This window comes from Ylistrum balloti, unplaced genomic scaffold (assembly GCF_031769215.1).
Source record: "Ylistrum balloti isolate Yb309-2 unplaced genomic scaffold, AGI_CSIRO_Ybal_v1 Utg369700, whole genome shotgun sequence".
NCBI classification, from domain to species: domain Eukaryota; kingdom Metazoa; phylum Mollusca; class Bivalvia; order Pectinida; family Pectinidae; genus Ylistrum; species Ylistrum balloti.
The window spans coordinates 579,719-604,931 of record NW_026781931.1 but is presented as its reverse complement, the minus strand read 5'-3'; the positions used below and the strand labels follow the sequence as shown (position 1 = coordinate 604,931).

General features: G+C 35.0%; 1 protein-coding gene across 2 annotated transcripts; it reads left to right on the top strand.

The window, feature by feature from the left end:
* The first annotated feature begins 14 nt into the window (after positions 1-14).
* LOC132565181 (serine/threonine-protein phosphatase 6 regulatory subunit 3-like) lies at positions 15-23,291 on the top strand. 2 transcript variants are annotated; one of them, XM_060229811.1, is made up of 26 exons: positions 15-239; positions 1,950-2,017; positions 2,390-2,469; positions 2,603-2,689; positions 3,024-3,210; positions 5,654-5,791; positions 6,084-6,149; positions 6,536-6,648; positions 6,955-7,068; positions 7,569-7,698; positions 8,005-8,163; positions 8,350-8,475; positions 9,057-9,121; positions 9,244-9,362; positions 9,629-9,714; positions 9,971-10,060; positions 11,038-11,117; positions 11,935-11,995; positions 12,339-12,475; positions 12,767-12,891; positions 13,352-13,547; positions 14,212-14,288; positions 15,782-16,013; positions 16,958-17,119; positions 17,381-17,506; positions 17,980-23,291. In XM_060229811.1, exons 2-26 carry the CDS (start codon positions 1,958-1,960, stop codon positions 18,068-18,070), a joined length of 2,907 nt encoding a protein of 968 aa, XP_060085794.1. In that variant the 5' UTR covers positions 15-239; positions 1,950-1,957; the 3' UTR covers positions 18,071-23,291. The 2 variants fall into 2 exon arrangements, with proteins under 2 accessions (XP_060085794.1, XP_060085793.1); XM_060229810.1 differs by having other exon boundaries at positions 11,020-11,117.
* Positions 23,292-25,213: the final 1,922 nt, after the last annotated feature.

The following is a 25,213-nucleotide window of genomic DNA, read 5'->3' as shown; positions in this document are numbered from 1 at the left end:
CGCCATATTGAATGAAACTGCAGAGGAATTCCCGCCTGAGATGTTGATTTTCTCGTAGATTGGTCAAATAGTAGAGTGCATCGTTGCCTTTTATTCCTGGTTGATGACAATATGACATTCAATGTTCTGGTGAATGCTTTTTGAACCCAATTGTTGAGTGACACCCGCTTTCAGATTGTCAAATGTGACGGAAGACGAGAGCTTCAAGCAGTTTATTTTCGTTTCTTGTTTTCACATAGGTGAGCTTTCAAGCGATCACGCCTCTCTTCCCTTAGATTACATTGTGTTGAGACTATCAGAAGTGTGTTATTAGCAAAATTTATGTTATGTCGATGTCTTGTTAATTGTCCATGTACATGTAGTGATGCAGACATGAAATATATCCAAAATGACCCTGTATCTTGTTTGTAATCAATGGGCACTTCCTATCGATATTTTTCACTCTGAAATACCCTTCATTATAACAGCAATCAGGTATCTTAATGTCGATTTATTATATATCTGATACTAATATTTGCCAATACAGAATTATCGAAACTTAATTATGTTACAGGACGAACGTAAACAAACCCAAGCATCGGTCTTACTTGGTGACCCATGTTATATTGAATATTGATCATGTTTAAAATTGATTGTGCCAACCAAACATTAAATGTCAATCGATGATCATACATCAGACTGAAATGCAGTGAAAATATGCAGAATTGAGAAAGTGGAGGGTAGATACCGTTTTGAGGAAATATATAACCTTCAGTTTTCTTAAGCAATTAAACTATAGTGGTTACCATTATAAACAATATTGCCATTTTACTTCTGGAAAAAGGTTTGCAATATCGGCATTTTCAGTTGATGTATCATGCAATCAATGCAGAAATTAGACATGCCAAATAAAGCAATGTTTGACTTGTTACAAAATTTCATTATTTTTTATGCCAGCACACAACAAACCAGAACATAAATCAAACTAGATAGTTTCTAGACACTGTATTAGGAGCAGGAAAATGGAAGGCCAGACCAGGGTTCAAACCAGAAACCCTCAAACTGTAGGCAGATGCTCTACAAATATAGTTAACAGGTTGCCAACAACTGACCTAGTCAGAGTCTGGTATATTACTGCCTCCATCTTCTAGTCTTCTTCCTTGAAGACAAATGTTTTGAACCCAGGTTTTGATTTCCCCTTTGGAAGCATTTACCTACTTTAGCAAGGATGGGACACAAGCACTGGATTTATTCGCAGCAAGAAAATGCATATCCAGACCAGGGTTTGAACACAAAGCCTCCAAACTCAAGATAGATGCTCTATCAATTGAGCTTCTTGGTCACTGATGTTCCAACCATTTCACTTCTGCAACATAACAATAAAAAAGAATACTTGGCTAAACACAAAAACTTGTGTGATGAAGATTACTCATCAGTTTGTTTGTTTAAATCTGAATTTTGAAGTAAAACCTGCAGTTGAGCCACATTATCCTTGTTTATCTTTTGTTACATTATCACACAGCATCTAAGTCCATCAAAAGTGAATGTTTCTACATTTTTTCCTCATCTTTCCATTCTGTTACTTGACTGTCTTGTCACTGTTGTCCTGAAGTCAGAGTTTCATTTGCAAATGTCGTTATCCTGTCAAAGTATTGTGTGACGTTACATTGTTTACAATATCTCCTTGACCCATATTTAATCTGACAATGGTTTAATGTTAGCATCTCAACACACGCTCACATCTTACATGTTACTTGCTACTTTGCTGTAATCATGCAGTTGTAACAAAATTAAATGAATGTTGTTGGACCTGTTTGAATAATATGTATATATGCTTGTGGAAATAAACATGTTTAAGATTTTTCAGTCAATCATAATAACAGATTCCTGATATGGTATTGGGAATATTGACATTTGAAAGTTTTCTTCCATTAATTACATACCAATAAACCATTATTTTATCTTTTCAGTTGCCAAGATGTTTTGGAAGTTTAATTTATTAACATCCTCTCATATTGACACCTTACTAGAAAAAGAGGTAAGTATACTAGAGTATACTAAACCTGGTGAATAATGCAGACAAATTGACATTTGCATCATGACCGTCCTCAACTATGTTACTGCTCTTTCTGAAGAAGCTGTTGCCCTATCTTAAAGGCAATCTTTTTCTTTTAAGTTTATTTTTGCAACAACTGTGAAAAAAAGATTTTTCAACTTATATTAATCACTGTTGTTTATATAATGAAATTAGACCATCTCATCATCCAGAGTTACAATAATGCTATCTAATCTACAAGGGTCAAAAACATCACCAAATACTGAATACTGAGATAGTGGATTTTTTCCTGCTAGATTATACATTTGGAGAGTGAATGTTTTTAGATTGACATTGTGGGGTTTTTGTTTTCAGGATGTAACCTTACATGAACTGATGGATGAAGATGATATCTTGCAAGAATGTAAAGCACAGAACAGAAAGCTAATTGACTTGTAAGTTTGATGTTGATTCAATATCACTGTCAGATGATGAAACATTTGTGAAAGTTGGCAGGGTTTTTTTTTTCATTTATATTTGCATTATTTTGTTGAAGATGAATTAAAAAAATGATTTATTTACTTTCAGCATCATCCGTCCAGAACACATGGAGGAGATGGTTAATATGATAACAGTAGAACCCTCAGAAGATGTTGAAGAAAAAGTGAAATATAAGTAAGTTTTTATCAAAGATATCATAAGAATATGATACATATGAACACATTCTCTTTGTAAGATGCTTTGAATTGTGTTGTGATATCTGTTTGTTATTTACCAAACTAATGCGATAGTTTGTAAGTACAAATCCTAATGGTTTGTTTCTGGAGGTCAACTTGTTTCCCCAAGCATTGCATGCAAAATAGAGTGGTCAATAAATTAAGATACTTTTGTTTTCATTGTTTTATAGATTGTTTAAGGACATAATGCCTGAAGTTTTGAGCATGTTGCTAGATGCAGTATGGTCAGGCCTATCCTGAAGTTAAAATAATGAGTAATCATTGTTTTGTAGATACCCAAACACTTCATGTGAGTTGTTGACATCAGATGTGTCCCAGATCAATGATGCTCTGGCTGGCAGTGAGGCACTTATACATAAACTGTATGCCTTCCTTGAGACCAATGAGACCCTCAACCCACTCTTGGCCAGCTTCTTCAGCAAAGTCATGGGCCTGCTTATTACACGTAAAAGTGAAATGGTAAGAGATCAGCTAGATCACACTCAAAGCCAGTGTGTTATCATTACATTACAATTATGCACCAATACTGTGTCTAACATGAATTGCTTGAAAGAAGCCTAGAATGATCTGAATGGATGCACAGTGGTATATCTAAACTGCAGATTTGAAATTTTTTAGTACTATTGTATACCTTACACCTTAATTCCAAGTTCATCGGTTCACTTCCAAATTATTCTATTTTAGAAATAGAACTACTATGGTATATTGTGTTGTTACTAAAGGCCATGCTATTGTCATGTCCCATCCTGACTTGTCCCAAGTTGATATTATCTGTCTAGCTACTTCCTTTATTTTCAAATTTTGATTAAAGTTTATTGAAGTTAAGCTACAATAATATAAGCTCACAATATTCAGGAAGGAATGTGTTTCATGGGTCATTTGAGATTGACTTGAATGAGCTTTATCTGTGTACTTAGGTCAAGGTCACCATTTCTGTCACAGGAAATATCAACTAGTTTAGTGTCTTCATTTCTGAAACAATTTTTTGTTGATCAATGCAAAAAGATCACACATGAGCATACCGTGGATGAGTTTGTGTGTCAGGTCACTGTTACTACTTGCACAAATTCAGAATCTTATTAAGAATTGGGTCTTTCATTTTAATCCTATTTGAGAATTTCATTACACGAGGATCTGATAGAGCTATGTTAGAATCACTGTGCAAATGATCTAGAGTCAAACATTAAACAGTATAAAATTGAATTACTGAAATGCAGTATTCAGTTATACATATGTAAAAAAAATCATATCATTAGCATTTACATTGATCTGCCAGTTTTGCAAAGAAAAATTAACATTTATATTGATTTCTGGTTTTGCTTAGGAAATCTGTTACCTGGCTCTCAAATGTGAATACCATTTTGCCAATTGAAAAAAGTCAGACGATCACATGACATTCAAATGAGGCATAAGTTGTGCTACCTAAACAGGATTTTACAAATGAAATTGCATAATACTCCAACTATGCCTCTTTATTGCTCTGTCTTCTTAGTGATGATGTCAAAAGTATTTGTAAATTTCCTAATTACAAAGTTTAGCAATGAAGCATCATCAGGCACTCTTTCAATATTACAAATTGTTCATAAATAGATGGCCTTTATGAATTAGAAAAGGTCATAGAAATGGCAATTTCTAACAAGGCTTTGTTAGATCCACATGTAATAAAGAAGGAAAAACAAGGTAAAATACAGATCCAATCTGAACTATACCAATTCAGTGATATTGCTTTAGTGCCTTTTTGTGGGAGATATTGATCAAATTATGTACAAAGTGTATATTTGAGTGTACCTTAAAAAAGTGTCTGGATTTTAAGGTTTAGTCGCAAAGTTAAACTGAATTTGGAACATATTTTTATATGTACCAATAGTATGTGTTCCATATAACTAATGTGAATTCATGCTAAAATAAGTATTTAATACAGTAAGTTTAACCTTTTGGCTTTCTTGGTTGTAGTGAACAAAGAAATCATTCTTCTTTAAAATTATATGTATAGTTTATCATTTTACATCATCTATGTTGTTTTTAAAAAAAAAGCCAACAAAGAAAGCCAATATTTCAGTTTTTACTTTTACATATACGATCATGTAAATAGCCCATTATCCAGTGAATTTGTTCATGTAATATGTCACTATTGAAATATACCCAGGAGCTTATTGGCTGTGGAAGTCAGAAATCCATATGATGTTCGTTTTATTATGGATAATAATGTTTTGAAGTGAAATGAAAATAGTGCAAAAATGGTGTCACCGTTTGATTTTGTTTACTTTTTTACTTTCAACCTGTCACAATATAAGTTTCCTGAGGTATGTTGTGAAAATTAACCTCAAGATGGCTTTCATTTCCTATGAGATGGAGGAAAGTTGCATCCATGTCCTGATTTTTGTTTGCTAAGGCAGGTAGCAATAAAAACATCCCAAGACTTTTCTTAAAAATCTCATATGGCGTGACAACTGATTTAAGATCCTATGTATATATACAGTATATAATTAGTGGTAATTGCATACATTAAATTATAGAAAATATGTAGATGACATTTTATAGCATAAAGGTATAGTATGTATGGGTGAGCAACACCAATGTCATTATTAAAGTGCTTGCAAAATTGAATTTAATTTTCTTAATAGGAGTTAATTTAAGAATATGTACCATGCAAATTTATGCAGCATGGTATGGTTAATGATATACAGAGCATATTTGTATGTTCTTTGTAATAATTTATCTCCGAATTTTTTTCCATTTCTATAGCAAGACAGAATGCTACCATGTTAGTGTGCTCCCTGCAGTTCTCTTTGTGTATGTTAAGTCTGAATAACACAAAATTTGCCACTTTGAAATGAAATTTTTAATGCCAGACTTATGAAAGATTTCCTCCCTGTTAATACATATCAGTTTTCTTTTTCAGATATTTGAATTTTTAAAGTCCAGAGAGGATTTTATCGGGACACTTTTAAAACACATAGGCACCTCAGCAATAATGGACCTGCTCCTCAGACTACTTACATGTGTTGAATCTCCTGAAATCAGGAGAGCTGTGATAGAGGTAAGAACATACTAATGGTGATGGTAGAGAAAGGGTGACTGCTTAAGTGGCATCTGAATGAGTTTGAAACCCTTTACATGAGAGACAAATAATATTGAGGTATCCTGACCCCATATTTATTTCTGAAGTTTACGATGAAATCCTGTGATTGAGCACTAAGGTGCATTCTGCCATTGATTTATATTGATAAGGTAAAAGCTTGAAGTTTGTAGTGAAAAACCAACACAATAACAAAATGTATGAACATGTATGCTTTGATTTCCAAAGCTTGACTATTGTTTTGTTGTTTCAGTGGTTAAATGAAAATCAGATTGTTGAAAAATTAGTTGGATGCTTTAAGACATCAACTGATGAAGATGTAAGTAGTAAATACATGTATAGATTGTTTTCTGTTTATCTTAACCTGGATGTTTGATCAGTATTGTTATTAAAGTTCAGCTGATATCTTGTCAAGCATTAGTGGTTAATGAAAAGCAGCATATTTTCCTGCAATTAACTTTGGTCAAGTTAGAATACTTGTTTATACTTGCATGAATGTTAAACAGTTAAGCCCTCTGAGGCTCTGACTTAACTAGCCCTCAGTAGTGCTAGAGTTGTAGAAATGTTGACAACTTTATTTACTTTATTTATGGTAGCTACTTTTTAGTTAAATTATATGCTGTAGCTGATGAAATGAAATGTTTTTGATTTACTCTGGAATATTGAAGTTTTTTTTTTGAGTGTCTTTTACTTGTATGGTTATAGGTTCACTGTAATGCAGCCCAGTCCCTGTGTGATATTGTACGGCTTGGGAGGGAACAGCTCTCACAACTACAAGATAAGCCAGAGCCTGATCCTCTTCTCAACACAGTAGAAATGTATATATTCGTCATTTCATAGCCGCAATCCATAACTTGATTCTGTGATACATTGGGAACAAGTATGACAACAGCACAATAAAAAAATTATGATATGCATTTAATTACAGCAGTTGAAGATAAATCCTCAGGTAGTAGCATATTTGGTGTTCAAATAATTTTACTTTCTACCTTGAGTACCTTCTACAAGTTTTGCTGTATTGGGCCACTGTGGTTGTCAAGCTCTATTAGGAGTCCATCTACATTAGTCCTTGATTTTTGTGATCATTGTGTAAACCTGTATTTTTTTATGTTGTCTCATTACAGGGAGGAAACAGTGTCAGACTTGCTCAGCAACATGTTGGACACTGAATGCAATGAGTCTGTTATAGTCAATGGTTTATCTGTGATACAAACTCTCTTAGAATTTAGGAAACAGGGGTGAGTAGTAGAAATTATACACATTTTGTACATTTCCCAGTCGCAAATATTGTGGAACTTTGTTTATTTTGCTCACATGTAGGATATACTTTTCTGCAGTATCTGCCTATCATCTACATTTCAAATGCTACGTAACCTGAATGCCTTCATCAAAGGCATCCTCAGGGAATTAGAATAAAAGTTCTTACTGCACAACCAGTTGAAGATTTGAGGGTGATGTTTCGATGACAACACCTTCACCTTCATCAGACAAAATGATCAGACTGAGGCTTACTAATACTGATATATGTAGTATACAAGATGGTACTGAATTATGTCTTTTTCAACAGTATTTTAATTCCATGTACACTAAGATAATTGTGTTATCACCACAGGTATTCTATTGAAATTACCACCTGAAGAATGTTAAAAATCTGTAGGGAAGAGTCATCATACTTCATGTGTCTTCTGAAATGGATATAAACAGTGCAATCATTGGTTATTCTCTTTCTGTATTTCAGTCCTGAAGGATCAACAGAACATATTTCTACACTAGACACAGAACGTTTAGCCCAAGGTGTTAGTAATGTTTTATTAGCAATAACACCCAGACTACGGGATTTCCATCATTTACTCACGAATCCACCCAAGGTATGTGTATATTTTCAACCTGACAGAAGGAATTTGTGATAGCAGCTGGAAGGCAATGCCAACTGTGGTTCTTTTTCTGTATTTTTACACAACCTAACAGCTCTAGAATTAAGGGTTGGTATGAAAATTACAGACTGTTGGTGTATGTTATTCATGGTTTCCTGTAGTAGCTTAAATTCGTGTTCATTGTAATGAATCATTTTTCTCTTTTATTAGGTTACTGAAGGTAGATTTTAAAAATGTAATACACATGTACTCTTTTGATTCAAAATGTCTTGATATTTATTTACTTTTTTGTCTTTGCAGCAAAAATTTTGTACAATGCCTACATCAATAGGAACTCTTGAACCACCACTTGGAAACACCAGACTGCAGATAGCACGTCTTGTATCGGCACTCACTTTAACCAATTCACATTCTGTTACTGTAGAATTAGCCAATTTGGGGACCATGGGGGTTTTAATAGTAAGTATTTAAGCAGTTCTATTTTTTTAAATTTGGTTTTGATAAACTATGGACTATAATGCATTTTTATGTAACATTATGTGGTAACCAAGGTGACAACAGTATAAAAACTGCGCTTGAGTTTGATTGGTTATTGAATTGTTATAATTAATTACTAAGTCTACTTTGAACTTTTTTTTCCCACAGGATTTATATTTCAAGTACTGTTGGAACAATTTTCTTCATACGCATGTTTCACAATGCATCAACACTGTGTTATATAATTCTCCTATTGAAACTGATGGAAAGAAAGAACACCTACTTTTAGTCCAGGTAAATTTTAGATGATACTGCTATTTCATCTCTATTAATGGTCATCACTTATGTGATATAAATATCTCGTCTCTATTTATTGTTATAACTTATGTGATATAAATATCCCATCTCTATTTATTGTCATCACTTCAGGGACATTTTGCTCTGTAGTGGTTGCTTAGCACAGAAGGGAATTTTTTGTATTTCATACAAATGCATTATAATGATAAAGCTTAATACCATGAGTGTAAAGACAAATATGAAGTTAAACTTGAAAGTTGTATTCAGCTTTCTGACTGGTTCCTGTTGATTCATAATACTTATTAAACTAACCAATTTCATGGAACCTATATCATTTTCACCCTGATTACCAGCTCCATCCGATGATTTCTATCAAGAGATTATTCTAAAATTCTATTGTAACTGGATGTAATGATAGGTCCTTTCCTTAGAGGTCAAAACTTTCTATGTAATAGTTATCGCTGTTTAATTGGTAGGTTTATCAAAAGTTTTTACATTCAAAATAAACTACTAGACAAGGTAAATATATTGAAAACTTTTCCAAAAAATACTTTCTAAATTTGCTTTGTCTTTTTCAGTTATTTTCGGAATTCCATCTCATTCAACGAATAATGGATGTGTGGGAAGAGAATGATCAGCAACAGTAAGTTCTGTTCTCAGTAGAAGTTTAGATTTTGCTTTGAACAATGTTTCTGGAAATATAGAAAATTATTGTAAGTTTGAATAGAGGTATGTCACACTATGTTTACTATATTATTTTTGTAGAAGTCGAGAAAAGGGTAGAAGGCGAGGCTACATGGGTCACTTAACCAAGATAGCCAATGACGTGGTAGCTGTTCTAGAAAAGGGGGAAAACACAGACTTACTAAAGGAGCAGATTAGTGGTTTGTATTGTAACAAAAGTTATGCAGGAAAAATGCATGAAATGATGTTTGAATTGTATTACAACACCAGGATTGAAACCTTTTATATGTGTCAAAGTGTCTTCACTTGATTCATGAAAATGTGATATTGGATCTCATACACATGTCTAACTGACCTGTACAGTTTTGGAATATCTCCAACATACACAATTGTCAATTATCTTCTTGCTATTTGCTTAATGTGGAAATTATGATTATGGACCCATATTTAAATTCTGCCATTTCAGAAATGGACGAAGAACACAGAGAAAAATGGGACACTTTCATCTCTGGTAGTTTAACAGAATTAAACAAGAAAAATACGATAGAATTGGTAAGTCTGAACTATGCCTGGTATCATCTGATGTTATAATAAGTGTATCAAGTGTAACTTAAGGTTGTAATTACATTCAAACTATTTGCAAAGGTTGAAATTGTAATCATTAAATGAATGATAATTCATGTTCAAGAAAACCAAAAAAATACTAAATCTACATGTTTTATGGACCGTTTGCTTATATCAACACTGGGAAAAATAGGATTTTGAGTTTAAATAGTATTCAATTAAAGAACTGACATTTTTTGTACAGGTGCGGGGTCATCCGATTGCATCGAGTAGCGATGATGAGGACCATGACTTTAGAGACATTCCTTTCCCCCAGGACGAGGCTATACAGCAGGTATGGTTTTATTTTAACCTGCCCGTTTAGTTATTCAACAGGCAAACTTGAATTAATACTGAAATGATTAAGATAAGCATTTACAATTTGGTTTAGAATTTTATCAATTTATATGCTTTTGCTTTCTGTATTATTGTTTTTAGAAGCTTGTACATGCATGACACGGAAAATTTTGAAGTATCATTTGCATGTAACATGACATGTCGGCAGAAATACTTTTGATGTATGAGAGTTATTAAGGAGAGAAAAATAGCTTCACATGGTTATTTGGTTAGATGTGGTAACAAATAGAGTTCCATTTGTAAGTTCAAGTGTTTTTGTTGAGACATATATAGATACAAGTTGAGAATATCTCTCAAACTTGTAAATGTTTTGTCCCATTTAAGCTCTGTTTTTCCTTAGTTGTACTGAATAGTTGGCAGTGAAGTTGTTATTTGTGATCATCTAAGGTAACTGAAATACTCTGCAAACATTTGATATCAAAACAAGAGAATCTATGCTATTTGTTTGTTTACATGTACAAAGTTTAACCTCTGTGAACTAGCCTACGCTGGGACAACTTCAAAAATCAACAAATATGCTATAAATGACATTTTAATTCACTGTCTATTTTGCCTCATACATGTTTTAAAAGTTGATATTTCAATTTCAAATTTGGAAGTCTGTCATCACTATCTTTAAAATTTAAAAAAATTCATATGTCCTACTGCATTACTGTTGCCTGTGCTTTTTGTATATATTGGTATTATCATTTTCTTGCACGAGTACATTTTTGATAGAAAATTCTGTATAGTCACCAATGGCCATCTTGAATTTCGCACCCAAAAGGGTTTCTGTGACATGGGAGGGTGATGGCTAGCTTACTGTAGAACAGATAGGTGTGTCCACTCCTGGCATGGGTGGGTGGGTACACAGTTGTTCGTGGCTGCTGATGTGCCGCCTGATTTATTATTCATCAGGCCTTCTCTGATTACCAGCTGCAACAGATGACCAGCAATTTCATCGACCAATTCGGCTTCAATGAGGAAGAGTTTACTGAACAGGAAGGGAAACTTGAGTGAGTGAAGGATTTGTTTTCCTTTTTGTTGATATATACTTAATCCTGTTTAGTTTTGAAATCTTTTATTCCCATTATAGACTTCATGTTAAATGTTTAAAGATTGTATTGTGAGTAGATATATTTCTGAAGACAAGTGATTTGTACCTGGTAATATTTCGATAGATTTGCTGGCAATTCTAGTATTTTAAAGTGTTCTTCAGTACCATTTACTGTAAATCACAGATTTCAAGAATACTTTATTTTGCAAAGTTACCTGTTTAGACATATTTACATATATACATGATTTCGTGATTGCTGATCTAGAAATGACTGAAAAACTTGTGAATGATAAGCTATTAGAGACCAAGATTCTTTAAGATTCCAATATCAGTAACAAATCATCATGAATGCCATTCAGTTATTTTTTGTCAAATAATCCCAAAGGATTTGAATTCTCCTATTGATGCGAATCCCATGCAAAACATGTATAAGTGATTTACTTTGAGTCTTGTTGATTGTTTATTTTGTTTAATGTTCTTGTTTCATGTCCGCTGTTCGCAGATGAATTTTTTGGAATCTAGCAGGACCATTAGTTTTTAATGAATTAAGGTTGTCAGGGCCTTGCATATCATTTGAAAAGTTTGTCTGATTGTCCTGTCAGACTACACTTGTCAACATAAGAGTATAATAATAATAAAAAAAACACACTGCATAGACAGTAGATGAAATGTAATGTCCTCCTCATTTCAGAATCTCTAAAATCATGTTCTCAATGCTTAAAGGCTCATAATCATTAATTTGATGGATTGAATATGAAAACATTGTTTATTTTCAGCTCACTTTTCACAGAAAGGATATCCAGTATAGACTTCAACATTCAAGCAAATGAGGATCATGTAAGCATGTATTGATTTTCATAAGGGCTGGCAAAATCATCGCAGAAAGATTTTAAGAGTACTTGTGAAGTTTTGAGTCTTATTCTGTTGTCACAAGTAAGCCCCATCTCCCATTCACAAATGATTTACCAATAGTGTAGAGGTTACTGATTTGAAATAACCCCTTTCATTCAGAAAAGGGAGGAGAGCTTATTAGTAGACAAGGAATTTGTTGGAAATTCTTTGGAACAGCCATAGAAATTTGTATGTGTATCACTAGGCATGGGCTTACTGACAAACTAACATAATGAAACAGCTAGTACATGATATATACATTCAACACATTCATCATTTGCTTTAACAGGCAGCGAGCTCTTCAATGTTTGACCAAGCTTGCAATGAGAAAATACAGCAGTTCGATGATAATGAGGATAGTGATGAAGACATCTGGGAAGAAAAGGAGATCACCTACTCACCAAGCTCACAGGCTAAAAGGCCAGGGTATGCATCGTTTGATAAAGTATTAAGTATATAATACACTATAATGTATTGTGTGTGTAATTCAGATACATTTTAGCAAGATTTTATATCGCCCTGGTAGCTTGAAAGAAGACTTTCAAAGAAAAAATTGATATGTTTGATACAAATTTACAAACTGCAAACTATGAAAATAAACATTTTGTGAGGAGCATATCAAAACATTCATTGGTTTATGGTTGTTTGGGTAGGATAAGTTAATAGTGTCATAAGTTATCAAATAAAACCTGGAAACTGGCTGTATCTTGTTTACAGACGTCTGACAGAAACCTCTGGTGATGACAGCGATACCAGTACAGATAGTGAGGAGGAACTTGCCTCACCAAAAAGAATTCTACAGCAACCAAGTGAGAACATGGATGTTGACTCAAGTCAGGACGGTAAGGGATACAGCATTAACATTAAAGTGTAGTTGATAGAATTTTTGTATGGTTGTGTAATGATGGCTTTACTTGAGAACAGTTGTTAATTGATCAACATTGAACTCTGTTGCTGGTCAGTTTTGGAGTTGATTTATATAGTAACATGTTTTTCATTTCCTTAATTTACTTACCTCTAGTAATTTATCAAGTAAACAGATTCCTGTGACAGGTGAAAACTTTGTATTGATATATGTTTGATTTTTTTTTTTCGCTTCATTATAATCCAATCTAAGGTGACACTTCAGACTCGAGACTATGTTCTGCCTGTGGTTAATTCTTATCAAAGGTTATTTTCCATACATAAATCAATTTGTGGTTAATACATCACTAAAATTTGAAGAGAAAAGGAAATTTTTGATTATAAACAAATGGTCAGTGCCAGAATCTCTGTTATTGAGGTAAATTGTCTCATTTACAGCTTGGCAGGCCAACTTTGATGATCAATCGACACCAGTTGCAATGGACACTTCACCGTGGACCACCTCTCAGCAACAACACCAAGAACAACCAAATCAAACGGATGGGGAGAACTGGGCGCAGTTCACTAACAAAATACCTGTATCCCAAAATGAGGACAACTGGGCAGACTTCAGTAATATAAACGATTTAAGCAGGTAAATGATTTATTGAAGATGTGCTCTGTTGTAAGCAAATAATTTCTGTGTAGGAAGTATTGAAATTATGTAAATTTTAAGTGTCACAGACTCTTATTAGAGAATGGGGTATCACCATTTAGAAAAGTGATCAGTATGACAGACTCTTATTAGAGAATGCCATTTAGAAAAGTGATCAGTTTGACAGACACTTATTAGAGAATGGGGTATCACCATTTAGAAAAGTGATCAGTATGGTGACTGTAAGACACTTATTAGAGAATGGTATCACCATTTAGAAAAGTGATCAGTATGGTGACTGTAAAGGCCCTTGGGTCTCTTGTTGCCACTTGAAAAAAAAAAACATTCAATGGTCCAAGATTTCCAAGGCATTGTGGCATTATAAAAATCTGACATTGATCTTTCTGACATAGTAACTATCTGATAATGACAAAGTCGTCCAATTAAATACCTGACATTGACTGGGCTGACATACTGAATATCTAATGAAGCCCAGTCAGACTTACTAAATATCTTACATTGACTGGGCTAACATAAATATCTGATGTAGCCCTGTCTGACATACTTCTTGGCCATATCAATTTCAGTAATAATATTGAAAAAGTGAAAGAGTGATAGATGAAATTTACAATGTTGGCTAATCTAATGTTGATTTGGGTTTAAGTTCTGCACCTGGGCCAAGGAGCAGTTCCCCAGTGGAGATGGATACAACTGACATCAACTCACGACCTGCGGCATACTGTGAGTATACCACATGTCCATTCTGCTGGTTTATTCATTACATATGCAGGGATTTCCATAATTTTGTTAGTAGTAGGCTGTGTAGTGAAAGTAGGAGGCTGGCCTGCCGTGTACGTGTAGTCGTGTACAGAACATTATTACGGAACTGTATTGGTGTAGGCGGCCAAATGATCAAAGTGGCTGGTCAAATTGGCCGGCGACCGGCTCATATGGAAAACCCTGCATATGATTAAGTCTTTTAAGGTGCTTTCTCATATATCCATTGGTTAGGCTGTAAACTGTGAAGTAGACTTGCATCCATCTTCACATCTATAAATTCACATGTATCTGTTACTAAGATATGTTATATACTGTGAAGTAGACTTGCATCTACCCACTCATCTGTAAATTCTCAAATATCTGTTTGCTATGCTGTATACAGTGACCAGTAGCCTTGCATCTACCCACTCACCTGTAGATTCTCAAATATCTGTTTGCTATGATGTATACTGTAGCTGATAAACTTACAACTGTCCAATCACCTGTAAATTCTCGAGTGTCTGTATACTATGACTGGTAGACTTCTCGAGTATCTGTTTGATGTGCTGTATACTGTGACTGGTAGATTTATCGAGTATCTGTTAGATGTGCTGTATACTGTGACTGGTAGATTTCTCAAGTATCTGTTTGATTTGCTGTATACTGTGACTGGTAGATTTCTCGATTATCTGTTAGATGTGCTGTATACTGTGACTGGTAGATTTCTCGAGTATCTGTTTGATGTGCTGTATACTGTGACTGGTAGATTTCTCGAGTATCTGTTAGATGTGCTGTATACTGTGACTGGTAGATTTCTCGAGTATCTGTTTGATGTGCTGTATACTGTGACTGGTAGATTTCTCGAGTATCTGTTTGATGTACTGTATACTGTGACTGGAAGATTTCTCGATCGTCTGTTTGATGTGCTGTATACTGTGACTGGTAGATTTCTCGAGTATCTGTTTGATGTGCTGTATACTGTGACTGGTAGATTTCTCGAGTATCTGTTTGATGTGCTGTATACTGTGACTGGTAGACTTCTCGAGTATCTGTTTGATGTACTGTATACTGTGACTGGTAGATTTCTCGAGTGTCTGTTTGATGTGCTGTATACTGTGACTGGAAGACTGGAGTGTCTGTTTGATGTGCTGTATACTGTGACTGGTAGATTTCTCGAGTATCTGTTTGATGTGCTGTATACTGTGACTGGTAGATTTGCTGGAGTGTGTTGTTTGATGTGCTGTATACTGTGACTGGTAGACTTTATTAATCCACTCGCCTGTAAATTCTCAAATAACGGTTTGATATGATGTCAACTGTGATTGTTAGACTTACATATATCCACTCACCTGTATATTATCGAGTATCTTTTTGATATTTTTATAATGGTGGTGACTCTCAATGTTAATCACTAATAGTCTTAGGATGAACAAGTTTTTTTGCTCCCCTACTTTTATATCATGGTTTTTATTCAGTGGCCAGAAGTGCTCCAGGAGACCTTGGATCATCTTTACAACAGGTGAGAAATGACATCAAAACTGATGATCTGGAGGTGGAGTCATCAGAAGAACATGTACAAGGCAGCGAAGTAACGTCTACATCTGATATTGTCACTTCACCAAGATCTCCAACTACTCCACGTTCTCCACTATCCTCATCAAGTGATGCAACCCCTCAGCCCTCCAGTCAGAAAACAGCAGTTGTCAGGTAAGACTTCTATACATTGTAAGATTTCATTCATTTCAAGATGTATTCTGTTTTCAGTTTTGAGAAGGCTTGATTTGGAAAAGTTGCATTGTACTTTGCAATAATTTAAGACCACCAGGAAGAATGGTCAAATGTAGTCTTGATAACATGGTGGTTCTGCAAGTGAGAATAACCATTTCAAGCTGGCGTTCAATTAAGATAAGGACTTATGTTATCAATCTGGAGTGGAGTGTGTAGCTCACATCGTCAGAGGGTTGGCTGTTTAAATCGCCCACCTCCGTAAACAATTCTCAGTATCACTATTTCTAGAGAAGTAATGGATTGATCTTTCTCCAATTTTATAGGTAGATTGCGCTTGGTTCCTAGATGTGCCTGTTTAATTTTTGAACTATTCAGACAAACAAAATGGCTTAAAGATAGGTGGCCATGGTTGATTTTGACAATGAACGTTTGGATAGATTTTTTTCAAATTTTGTATGTATGCTCCCTTTGGTCCTAATTTTGCTCTTCTAGTTTTAAAACTGATCAGAAAAATAAAATGGCTGAAAAGAATCCATATTTGATTTGACATGTTATAATTATTATTACTGGTGATATATTGCCTGTAGCCTGCTGGAATGACAGGTTGTCAATTTTTTTTAAAATGAATTACCTTGACCCAATTTTAAAGTCACTGGGTTCAGATGTCTTGAAATCTTCAAAATTCTTCCTCTCAATAAACAAAAGGCCCAAAGTATTTATATTAGGCATGTAGATGCTTGAATGATGAGTGTGTAAGTCTTTAAATGCATTGCAGAGAAATTCTTGTTGGCTGGGATGTGCAGCAAAAATTGAAACTGTTGAATTATCTCATTTGAAAGCAAGGGTCAGTGCAGTGATGCCTAGTGTTGCTTGTGTAAGGATGTATAGAAGATTATTTACAAATTGTCTTTCATTCACTTCAGTGAGGAGCCCTCATCGTCTACAACTGACGTAGCAAGTGACAGTGGAGAGGTCAAGGTTGATGTGACTTTGACAGTGAAAGAAACTAATGGGAGTGATGGCAATAACGTAGAGGAGACCCCATCATCGTCAACAGAGGAGGCTGTAGGAGCTGACAGTCCAAGGTAGGCCAACGTCTATTTCAACACAAGGAATAAAGTATGTGTTCATTTAGAGGATTTCAGAGGATTTCTTTTTTTGTTGTGTTCTTCCCAAGATGTTACAGTTCTTAATTATTTAAAAAAAAGAAGAAGAAGAAAATTCTTTATTACCGTTTTCTTGTGATGTTAAAGTATTTGATAAAGGGTTTGTTGATGTACCAAACTCTTTTATTGGTCTCCTGATAATGACCCATTTTCTGACTTGTTATGGAACTGATGTTTCAGTCTGTCAAAGGACTTGTCTCAGAAGACTATGGAGACCACTGATCATATAGGAACGAATGGCCCAGTAGACGTACCCCAGTTAATAGAGGAAAATGCTAGTCTGTCTCAGGAACAAGAGGGAAATAGGTGTGTTACCAGTTCAAAAATATGACCAAAAAACTGAGCTTCTCTAGGTATTCTGATTAGTACCACCTATGCAAACGAGTTGTTTTTATGAATTTCCTTAAATGTGAGTACGTAATTTGAGGTATAAACTGAATGATGTGTGGTCAAATACTGACTTTTAAGTACACGGACCAGGTATTAATTATGCATTCACTGAGATCAGCCTTGGTTATGATCTACATCAGCCTACTGAATTAGTCGATGACTTGTAAAACCATTATGAAAGTATATTTAAGTCCTAAAGCTACTGAAATTTCACTTACCTGTACACCAGAGGTAACTACTGCAAATGATAATGTGCGGGTATCTCCTTCATCCTCCTCATTTCTAATGTCAACATTTTCTGTCACTTTTTTCTGTTTTTGAAACTAGTGCGGAATAACTTTTATTAATTGCTGAAGTTATTTTATAAGATATTCCTTTTTGTTTTACAGTAATCAGGCCAAAGATTGCATAGAAAAGAAGGATAGTGCATCGGTCAGTGCCTCTCCAGCTACCAACGTTGTTCAGAATGGACCAGTTTGACTCCAAGTGTGAATCAAACTGCGTGTGAACCAGTGATCGGTTGGCAGCAAATTGTCACAATTAAAGCCTTAGAAATTCATGAAAAACAGTAAAATCTGTTGATGTTGGCCAAGGTCCAGTGAACTGCTCAGCAGTAATGTGACTCACTGAACGGTTCTTCTCAATGGATAATAGGGAAAATAAAACAAAAAAACTTGGGCTTTTTCATGCCCAGTGTTCAGTGATTAAACCAATACTTAAATCTACCAAACAAAGAATCAGACAGAAATCAGTATTGATATCTATTTATGGATTGCCATTGGAGAGAGTGGAATGTGTGACACTGAATGTGGATTGAGATACTGGTGGTCTGAGGAAGGCTGGTGTTGAGAAGCTCACAACCTGAGAGAGGTCAGTGTTGAGAAAAATTCTCCCCACCCTATGGTCAGCCACAGTCTGCTGTTGTGTGTTGGTGCTGTGTACATATACCACCTTAGAACAAGTTTGTGCTGACAATGAGTAGTGGAAACTTGCCAAAAAATATTTTTTATTCTAAAATGATAATACTTAAAACTATGAAAATAGAAGATAGAGAAAGTGATGTATATTTGATGCATGTTTTAACTAGTTATTGTCAGAGAGATTAGACCTTGGTTAAGATGGAGAGTCATCATGCCAAGTATATGTGTTGTATGTAACGTGAATTGAATCACTGTAGCTAGCTGTGATCACTGTGTACACTTTTCGCCAGACTTAGACTGGCCTTGGTATACACTTAGGGCTGCTTCTGCTCACTACTGGCAGGGCATTGGTCATTACTCATCTCATCATCAACCTCCTCATTTCTCATTGTACTCTCAATGTTACCTAACCAAGGACAGCGCTGTATTGTTACATCACTGACTTGGTGCTGGTGAGAACAAATGCTATTTATTGAAGTCAGAGTTGCATGTGTGATTGCCAAATTATCATTAATTCAACAGTACAAGTGCTGTTGATATTTGTTCCTGATTACATGTGTGTAAGGTTGAGGATGTGAGAGGATGGAATGCAAGTCAGATTCGACATGTGTTGACAGTTGGAGAAAGGAGTACTGTTTTAAATTACACAACTCAAATATCTGAAGAAATATTTTTGTCTGTCTGTGCTTGAATTACGACATTGCAAAATGTTTCAAAATTTTATTTCATTTTTCTTTTTTGATGAAGGAAGTCAAACCTTAATCTGAGGTGTATCTTAAGATCAATGTGATGTAAAACATGATTAAACTACAGGAGTGTTGTGTGTGAAGGTGAGGAATGGTTTCTGTGTCAGAAGATGGTTTACAAGATGTTCAACAAATCATAATTACTGTTCAAGTGTTGAGTAGAAGGTCCATTATTAACAAGGTTGTGATATGTTACTTGTTATTAGAGTCAAGATAGTCACATTTTGTACTGAACAAGTCTCTATTCCATAGCCACTCCCTCCGTTACAAAAACCTTCATTTAGGGTAAAACACTGCAAGAACCCAGGCCTCTGTGGTATCACCTGCCAGAGCCCTACCAAGACGGTTCATCACCTGTCAGAGCACTGACAAATATAAAATATATCCACATCTTATAACTATAAATAACTATTTCACCAATTAAAATCTTGTATCTTCATCAAAATTACCTTATCATTCATGGTATTGAATATTGCCTGGACTAGTCTTAAGGGTCAGAACATTTTTCTAATTATGTGCACAAATGAGTTTGATGATAATGCTGTTGAGCCGGGATCCCGGTGATGTCATTCTGGCTACTGTTTAACTAGCAGTGTTCATTTTCATGTGTTATCATTCTAGATTAATGAGATTACCTTTAACAATAAAACATAAAAAAAAATAATGATAATGTGTGTGCATATATGTTACTATTAATATTGGTGAATAGTGATATACTTTTCACTGTTCCATGCCTTGACCTTTTCACTTAAATACACTCATCCTAACAGTGAAACCTTGAGGTAACTGGGTTTAATATAACATTGCAGTCTTGTGTTGTTCATAATTGTCACTTGTCTGTTTTAACTAACATGAGCTGTGCTGGTCACTGTCATTCATGTTTTAAATAACAAGAGGCTCATTCTCACAACTCGTCCAAATAACGAGGGTCAACATTTTCTATCGTTTGGATATCAGTGGGACTAAACGGTCCCAGCAGGAACTACATGTATTTCTTACTGGGCTCTTACTTAATCTGCTTTACACACGGCTGTCAGGAAATACTGTGAACAATTCTCACTGCATATTTATACCTCAGGGACTGAAAATGTGCAAGGATATCAACGATTCATTTTCATATTGCTCTTTTCCTTGCTGTTTGTAAATACAAACAGTAAAACATTTAGAAGATAATCTAGAATTCTAGGTATATAGTTTGGAATATTGCTAGCAAAATGGTGTTAATGGTGTAAGTCTAACAGTGACAAACATGTAAACCCCAAAGGAGCATTGACCAGTCTTACCATTTAACAAGTAAATGCTTTAAGCAAAAGCCTAGTAACTGTGTAAGCCAAGGTGTAGCCAGTAGTGTGAACTGTTATATACTTTCTGATGATAATACTGTTCTGATTATTAGGTGCTGCAGTGTTTTGTACATATATTAACAAGTTTATTGCTCTGACACATTTGTGGCCAAGATGTTTTTTTTTTTTAACTCAAAAAGATTTTTAAACAATGTTTTTTGAGATTTGTCAAAATTTATACCTGTAGTCCTAGCATTCCTTTCCTTCATTAAGATAATGTGCTGAAATGCTGAATGTTTGATATAAATGCATTCCTGTGTTGATGCACGGGTGGGATGGTGATGATACAAATATGAAATAAGTGGTATGGAATTGAAAACGGTGTCGTGGAATACCAAGTGTTGATTACAGAATTTTGTAAAATGAATGTACTGGTGACTTAATTGACAACTAACTAAGAATATGCCTGTTTTCTCATTTTGGAAGTAATTAGCTCTCTCCATTAATACTCGTTATTCCACAGAGGATAGGAAATGGTACATTGTGTTATATTACGGTTCTATGTAATGAGAGTGGTACTATGAAGCTGGAAACCAAAGTTACAGAGAAGGACCCTGCTCTTCCATCATTTATTTACTTTGTTATGAGTGTTATTGCTTTACTCTTGTTTACTTCACACTTTTCCATCATTTTGTTTTTACTAAAATAATGTTGCTTTCACACTATCAGTTGTCATGTTTGGACCTTGATTTTGAAAAAAAGCAACAAGTAAGGATCAGGATTAAGGCTGGCCAGTGGAATGTTGGGCATATTTAGGTTTGAGTGGGCCAACCTAAGCTATCTAAAAGTAAATGGCTGAATATTATCTGTTTTCTGAATTTTTGGATAAAACAGTGATAAAACAGTTATTATGCACATTCAGTATGGGTTGAAATGGAACTTGTTGTGTATTTGATGGGAAATTCTGTAATTGTTAATTTTGAACATTGTAACTTTTCCCAAATTACGTACAGGTATTTATAGTGGCATAATTTTGTAATTTTGTACTACCTGGAATGTTACAATTCAGTTATGTGGAAGAGGCCTACAACTATCTGAGGTTAAATGATATTTATTACTTAACTAATGTTACTTTCTTAACTAAAAGTATCTTTGTCTAAGCACTTGATTTAATAATTATTTTGTTTTTCTAAAATAAATTAGTATTTATTACTGGACTTTCATTAACTTAAGATTTAACCATCATTGTGATTTACTAAAATTAAGGTATCTTTAGTTAAGTAATATTTATTACTGGACTTTCCTTACCTTTAGATATAACCATCATTGTGTTTTACTAAAATTAAGGTATCTTTAGTTAAGTAATATTTATTACTGGACTTTCGTTACCTTTAGATATAACCATCATTGTGTTTTACTAAACTTAAGGTATCTTTAGTTAAGTAATATTTATTGATTTACTATGCAACAGTGATGGTATAATGGTTAGAAGTATACCTTCTGTATAACTGGTTTAAATGACAGCAACACTCTTATATCTGGTTCCTAGGTTACTGTGTACTGAACCAGGAAAGGTTTGTTATCTGAACCAGAATGTTTTATACTGGTAGAATTTGAAGTGGTAAAACATGACATTATATGTACTTTATAGTGTTATTGGTTTTGTTGTACCGTTGTATCTGATATTTTATTAGTTTGTGTAGGTTGTCGGAGCAAACCTCTACATTACTAAGTTACACATTAACGTATATTAAAGTTAATGAAACATATCTATAACGAATGGCAATGCATATTGACATGATCTTTATTTAATTGAAGCACTAATTTGTTACTCATGCTGAAATGTAGAAAATACTCCAGTTAAGGTTAATTCATAAACTGACAGTTAAAATGATATCAATCAAAAACGCTTTGATGGCAAAAGTTGCCTAGAAGTAGTCCCACTATTACAAAAAGCAAAACAGGACAAATCTCACCATTAACTATGTTTGTAAACATATTTTTTGTGATATTAGTTTGTTCAATATTTTAGTCATATTTCCCCATCATTTCCCATGTTCCTTGTTGATAAGAGTTCTAGCATCATTTTATACTAATGAAAAACATTCCTGGAAATGCAATGATGTAGCTGTGCCATGCATGTGGAAGCAGAAGTCTTAATTTGATCTGTTGATCAAATTTGTTATGGTTTATTCCCATTTTCCTACCTTTATCTGACCAACACTACTTTGAGAGTTATTTTGAGTTTTTATTCAGACTAGTTTTATTATGGCCAGCCTCTGAATGTTTTTCTTTCCTTTTGTTTTCTACCTGTCTCTTCATTATATAACTAGCGCAACAATTTGCCTGTGATTTTACAATGAGTATAGTATTATCTATTCTTTGGACATACAGCTTTAGAAGCTCGTGTCTTGAGACATTGTTTATGTGGACAAGTTTTAATACTTTTTTTTATAATATCCCGTCTTTCTATGTACAGAACAGGGAACAGGGGTAGATAACTGGTCAGCATGTTACATGTATATAATTATATATTATGCAATTCCAGGGAAAGACATTTTAAAACTGCAGACATTGTAGATATATTGAATCACACATTTTGTTGATAATGAGAAAGTTACAAAAAAGTGTGACAAATGATGAAGCGTTGTAAATTTTTCAACAAAAAGTGTTTATTTTGTCTGATCATAGATATCCATTCAGATGTACATGTATGATAAATACAAGACTATATTAAACTGATGAAATATTTTATCTGCATTGTTTTGTTTTGTTAGCTGGCTTGAATGATAATTAATTAAATTGTCATGATGGGGGCATAAAGCCTTCACTATGTCTGTGGTTACCTTAAGTTACCTTAACCATTTTAAATGGTGCATCTTAACCTTATTGAATTCCCCAATCTTTGCTTCTGAAAGTTGCCTTAACCATATTCAATGTCCTATCTGTGATTCACCATATGAAAGGATAGGGCCATGTGAACAGATTAACCAAATTCTGCTGTATACATGACATACCAGGATAGATGTCCAAGAGCTTTGTCAGGTGCTTATGAATACACTGAACAAACAAGACTAGGGCGGTTTTGTTGAACACTTGCAACAGAGATATGCTGTCTCGAAGCTTAGCTGAACTATGCTGAGCATAGCCAAGCCAACTCATATATACTAAACAGAAAAAGAAAGGTAACACTACTTTATTCTGTGATTAATTAACCCCTTCATAAATCCTTACCAATCATGTACGACTCAAGTAATTGATCAATTCTGATAAAACTGCAGTCATGGTTCATTATAAAACTGTGCGTTAAGTTGATCTTATTCGACTGTAAAGGACGTTGGGGTCAATTTCAAAGGTAACACTATTAGTAACGGGTATGGCCACCGTTTGCGAAGTAAACAGCATTGCAGCGTCGTCGCATGGAACTCGTAAACCGGCGGATAATTCGAGGAGAGATGTTCCATTCAGCGATCAAGGCTTGGGCCAGCTCCTGGAAGTTTGACGGCTGATTTTGACGTACTCAAGAACGTCCCAGACATGCTCAATCGGTGACAAATCAGGTGATTTAGATGGCCAATCTAACACCTGTACGTTATTCTGCTGCAAGAAAGTTCTGCTGACGCGACTGGTGTGGGCTGGTGCGTTATCCTGTTGAAATATGGCGCCAACGCCATGGCGTCTTAAGAATGGCAGAACCACTGGTCTTAAAATTTCGTCCCGATATCGAATGCCGGTCAAATTGCCATTTAACACAACAAGCCTGGTACGAGTCCCCCCACAAATACCACCCCAAACCATTACACTTCCGCCGCCAAAGCGGTCCCGTTCTGCGACGCAGCAGTTCGCAAAACGCTCCCCTCGTCGCCTCCACACTCTGCGCCTTCCGTCACCGTGTTGCAGACAAAACCTGGACTCATCTGAAAACAGAACCTTGTTCCATTGTCGTAAGGCCCAACGACGGTGAACACGGGTCCAGTTACGCCGATTATTACGGTGACGTCGCAACAAATTGGGTCCAGTGTAGGGACGCCGCGCTTTCAATTGGTAGGCTCTCAACCTGTTGTGGACTATTTGGGGAGACACACGACGCCCAAACAATGTCCTTGTAGTCTCTACTGCGGTTACGAATCGATTGCGCAAGTGTATCAATCGTATACGACGGTCATCCCTGGCGGTCGTTTTACGGGGTCGGCCGCTTCGGGGACGATCGGATGTTGACCCAGTTTGGTTTAAACGACTTACCAACTGGCAAATTGTCTTAACACTGCAACCAAAATGCCTTGAATGATTTTGGTAACCCCCTTGGATTTTGCAATGTAAAACATTACCATTTTCTAATATTGCACAAACGTCATTTTGTTTTCACTCATTTACAGGTATTCGCCAAGGAAACATGTTAACCTTTCTTTTTTTGTTGAATATAGTGCCTACTTACAGGTTTGTCATATTTGCATCCTTTAGTATCAACAAAGCATGTTATTATTAGTCCTCCGCTGGTGAAACCGGAAGGAACTACAGTGTCATCTGTCTGTTTTGGTTTCCAGAAGAAAACTTGAGGAAGGTATGCCCGATTAGGTTGAAACTTGATACAATTTTAGTTTAGTTCGAGGCCTATGTGGTATTGTGTTTGGGGTCAAAAAGTCAACTACAAAGGTCAGTTGCTAAATTTAGCTT

Bases quoted from the DNA above. Each gene is read 5' to 3' on its own strand.
- LOC132565181 (XM_060229810.1), top strand. From the start codon at position 1,958: ATGTTTTGGAAGTTTAATTTATTAACATCCTCTCATATTGACACCTTA. The intron at 9,715-9,970 runs GTAAGTCTGAAC...TTTTTTGTACAG, and splicing joins AGAAAAATACGATAGAATTG to GTGCGGGGTCATCCGATTGC. The intron at 12,476-12,766 runs GTATGCATCGTT...TCTTGTTTACAG, and splicing joins TCACAGGCTAAAAGGCCAGG to ACGTCTGACAGAAACCTCTG.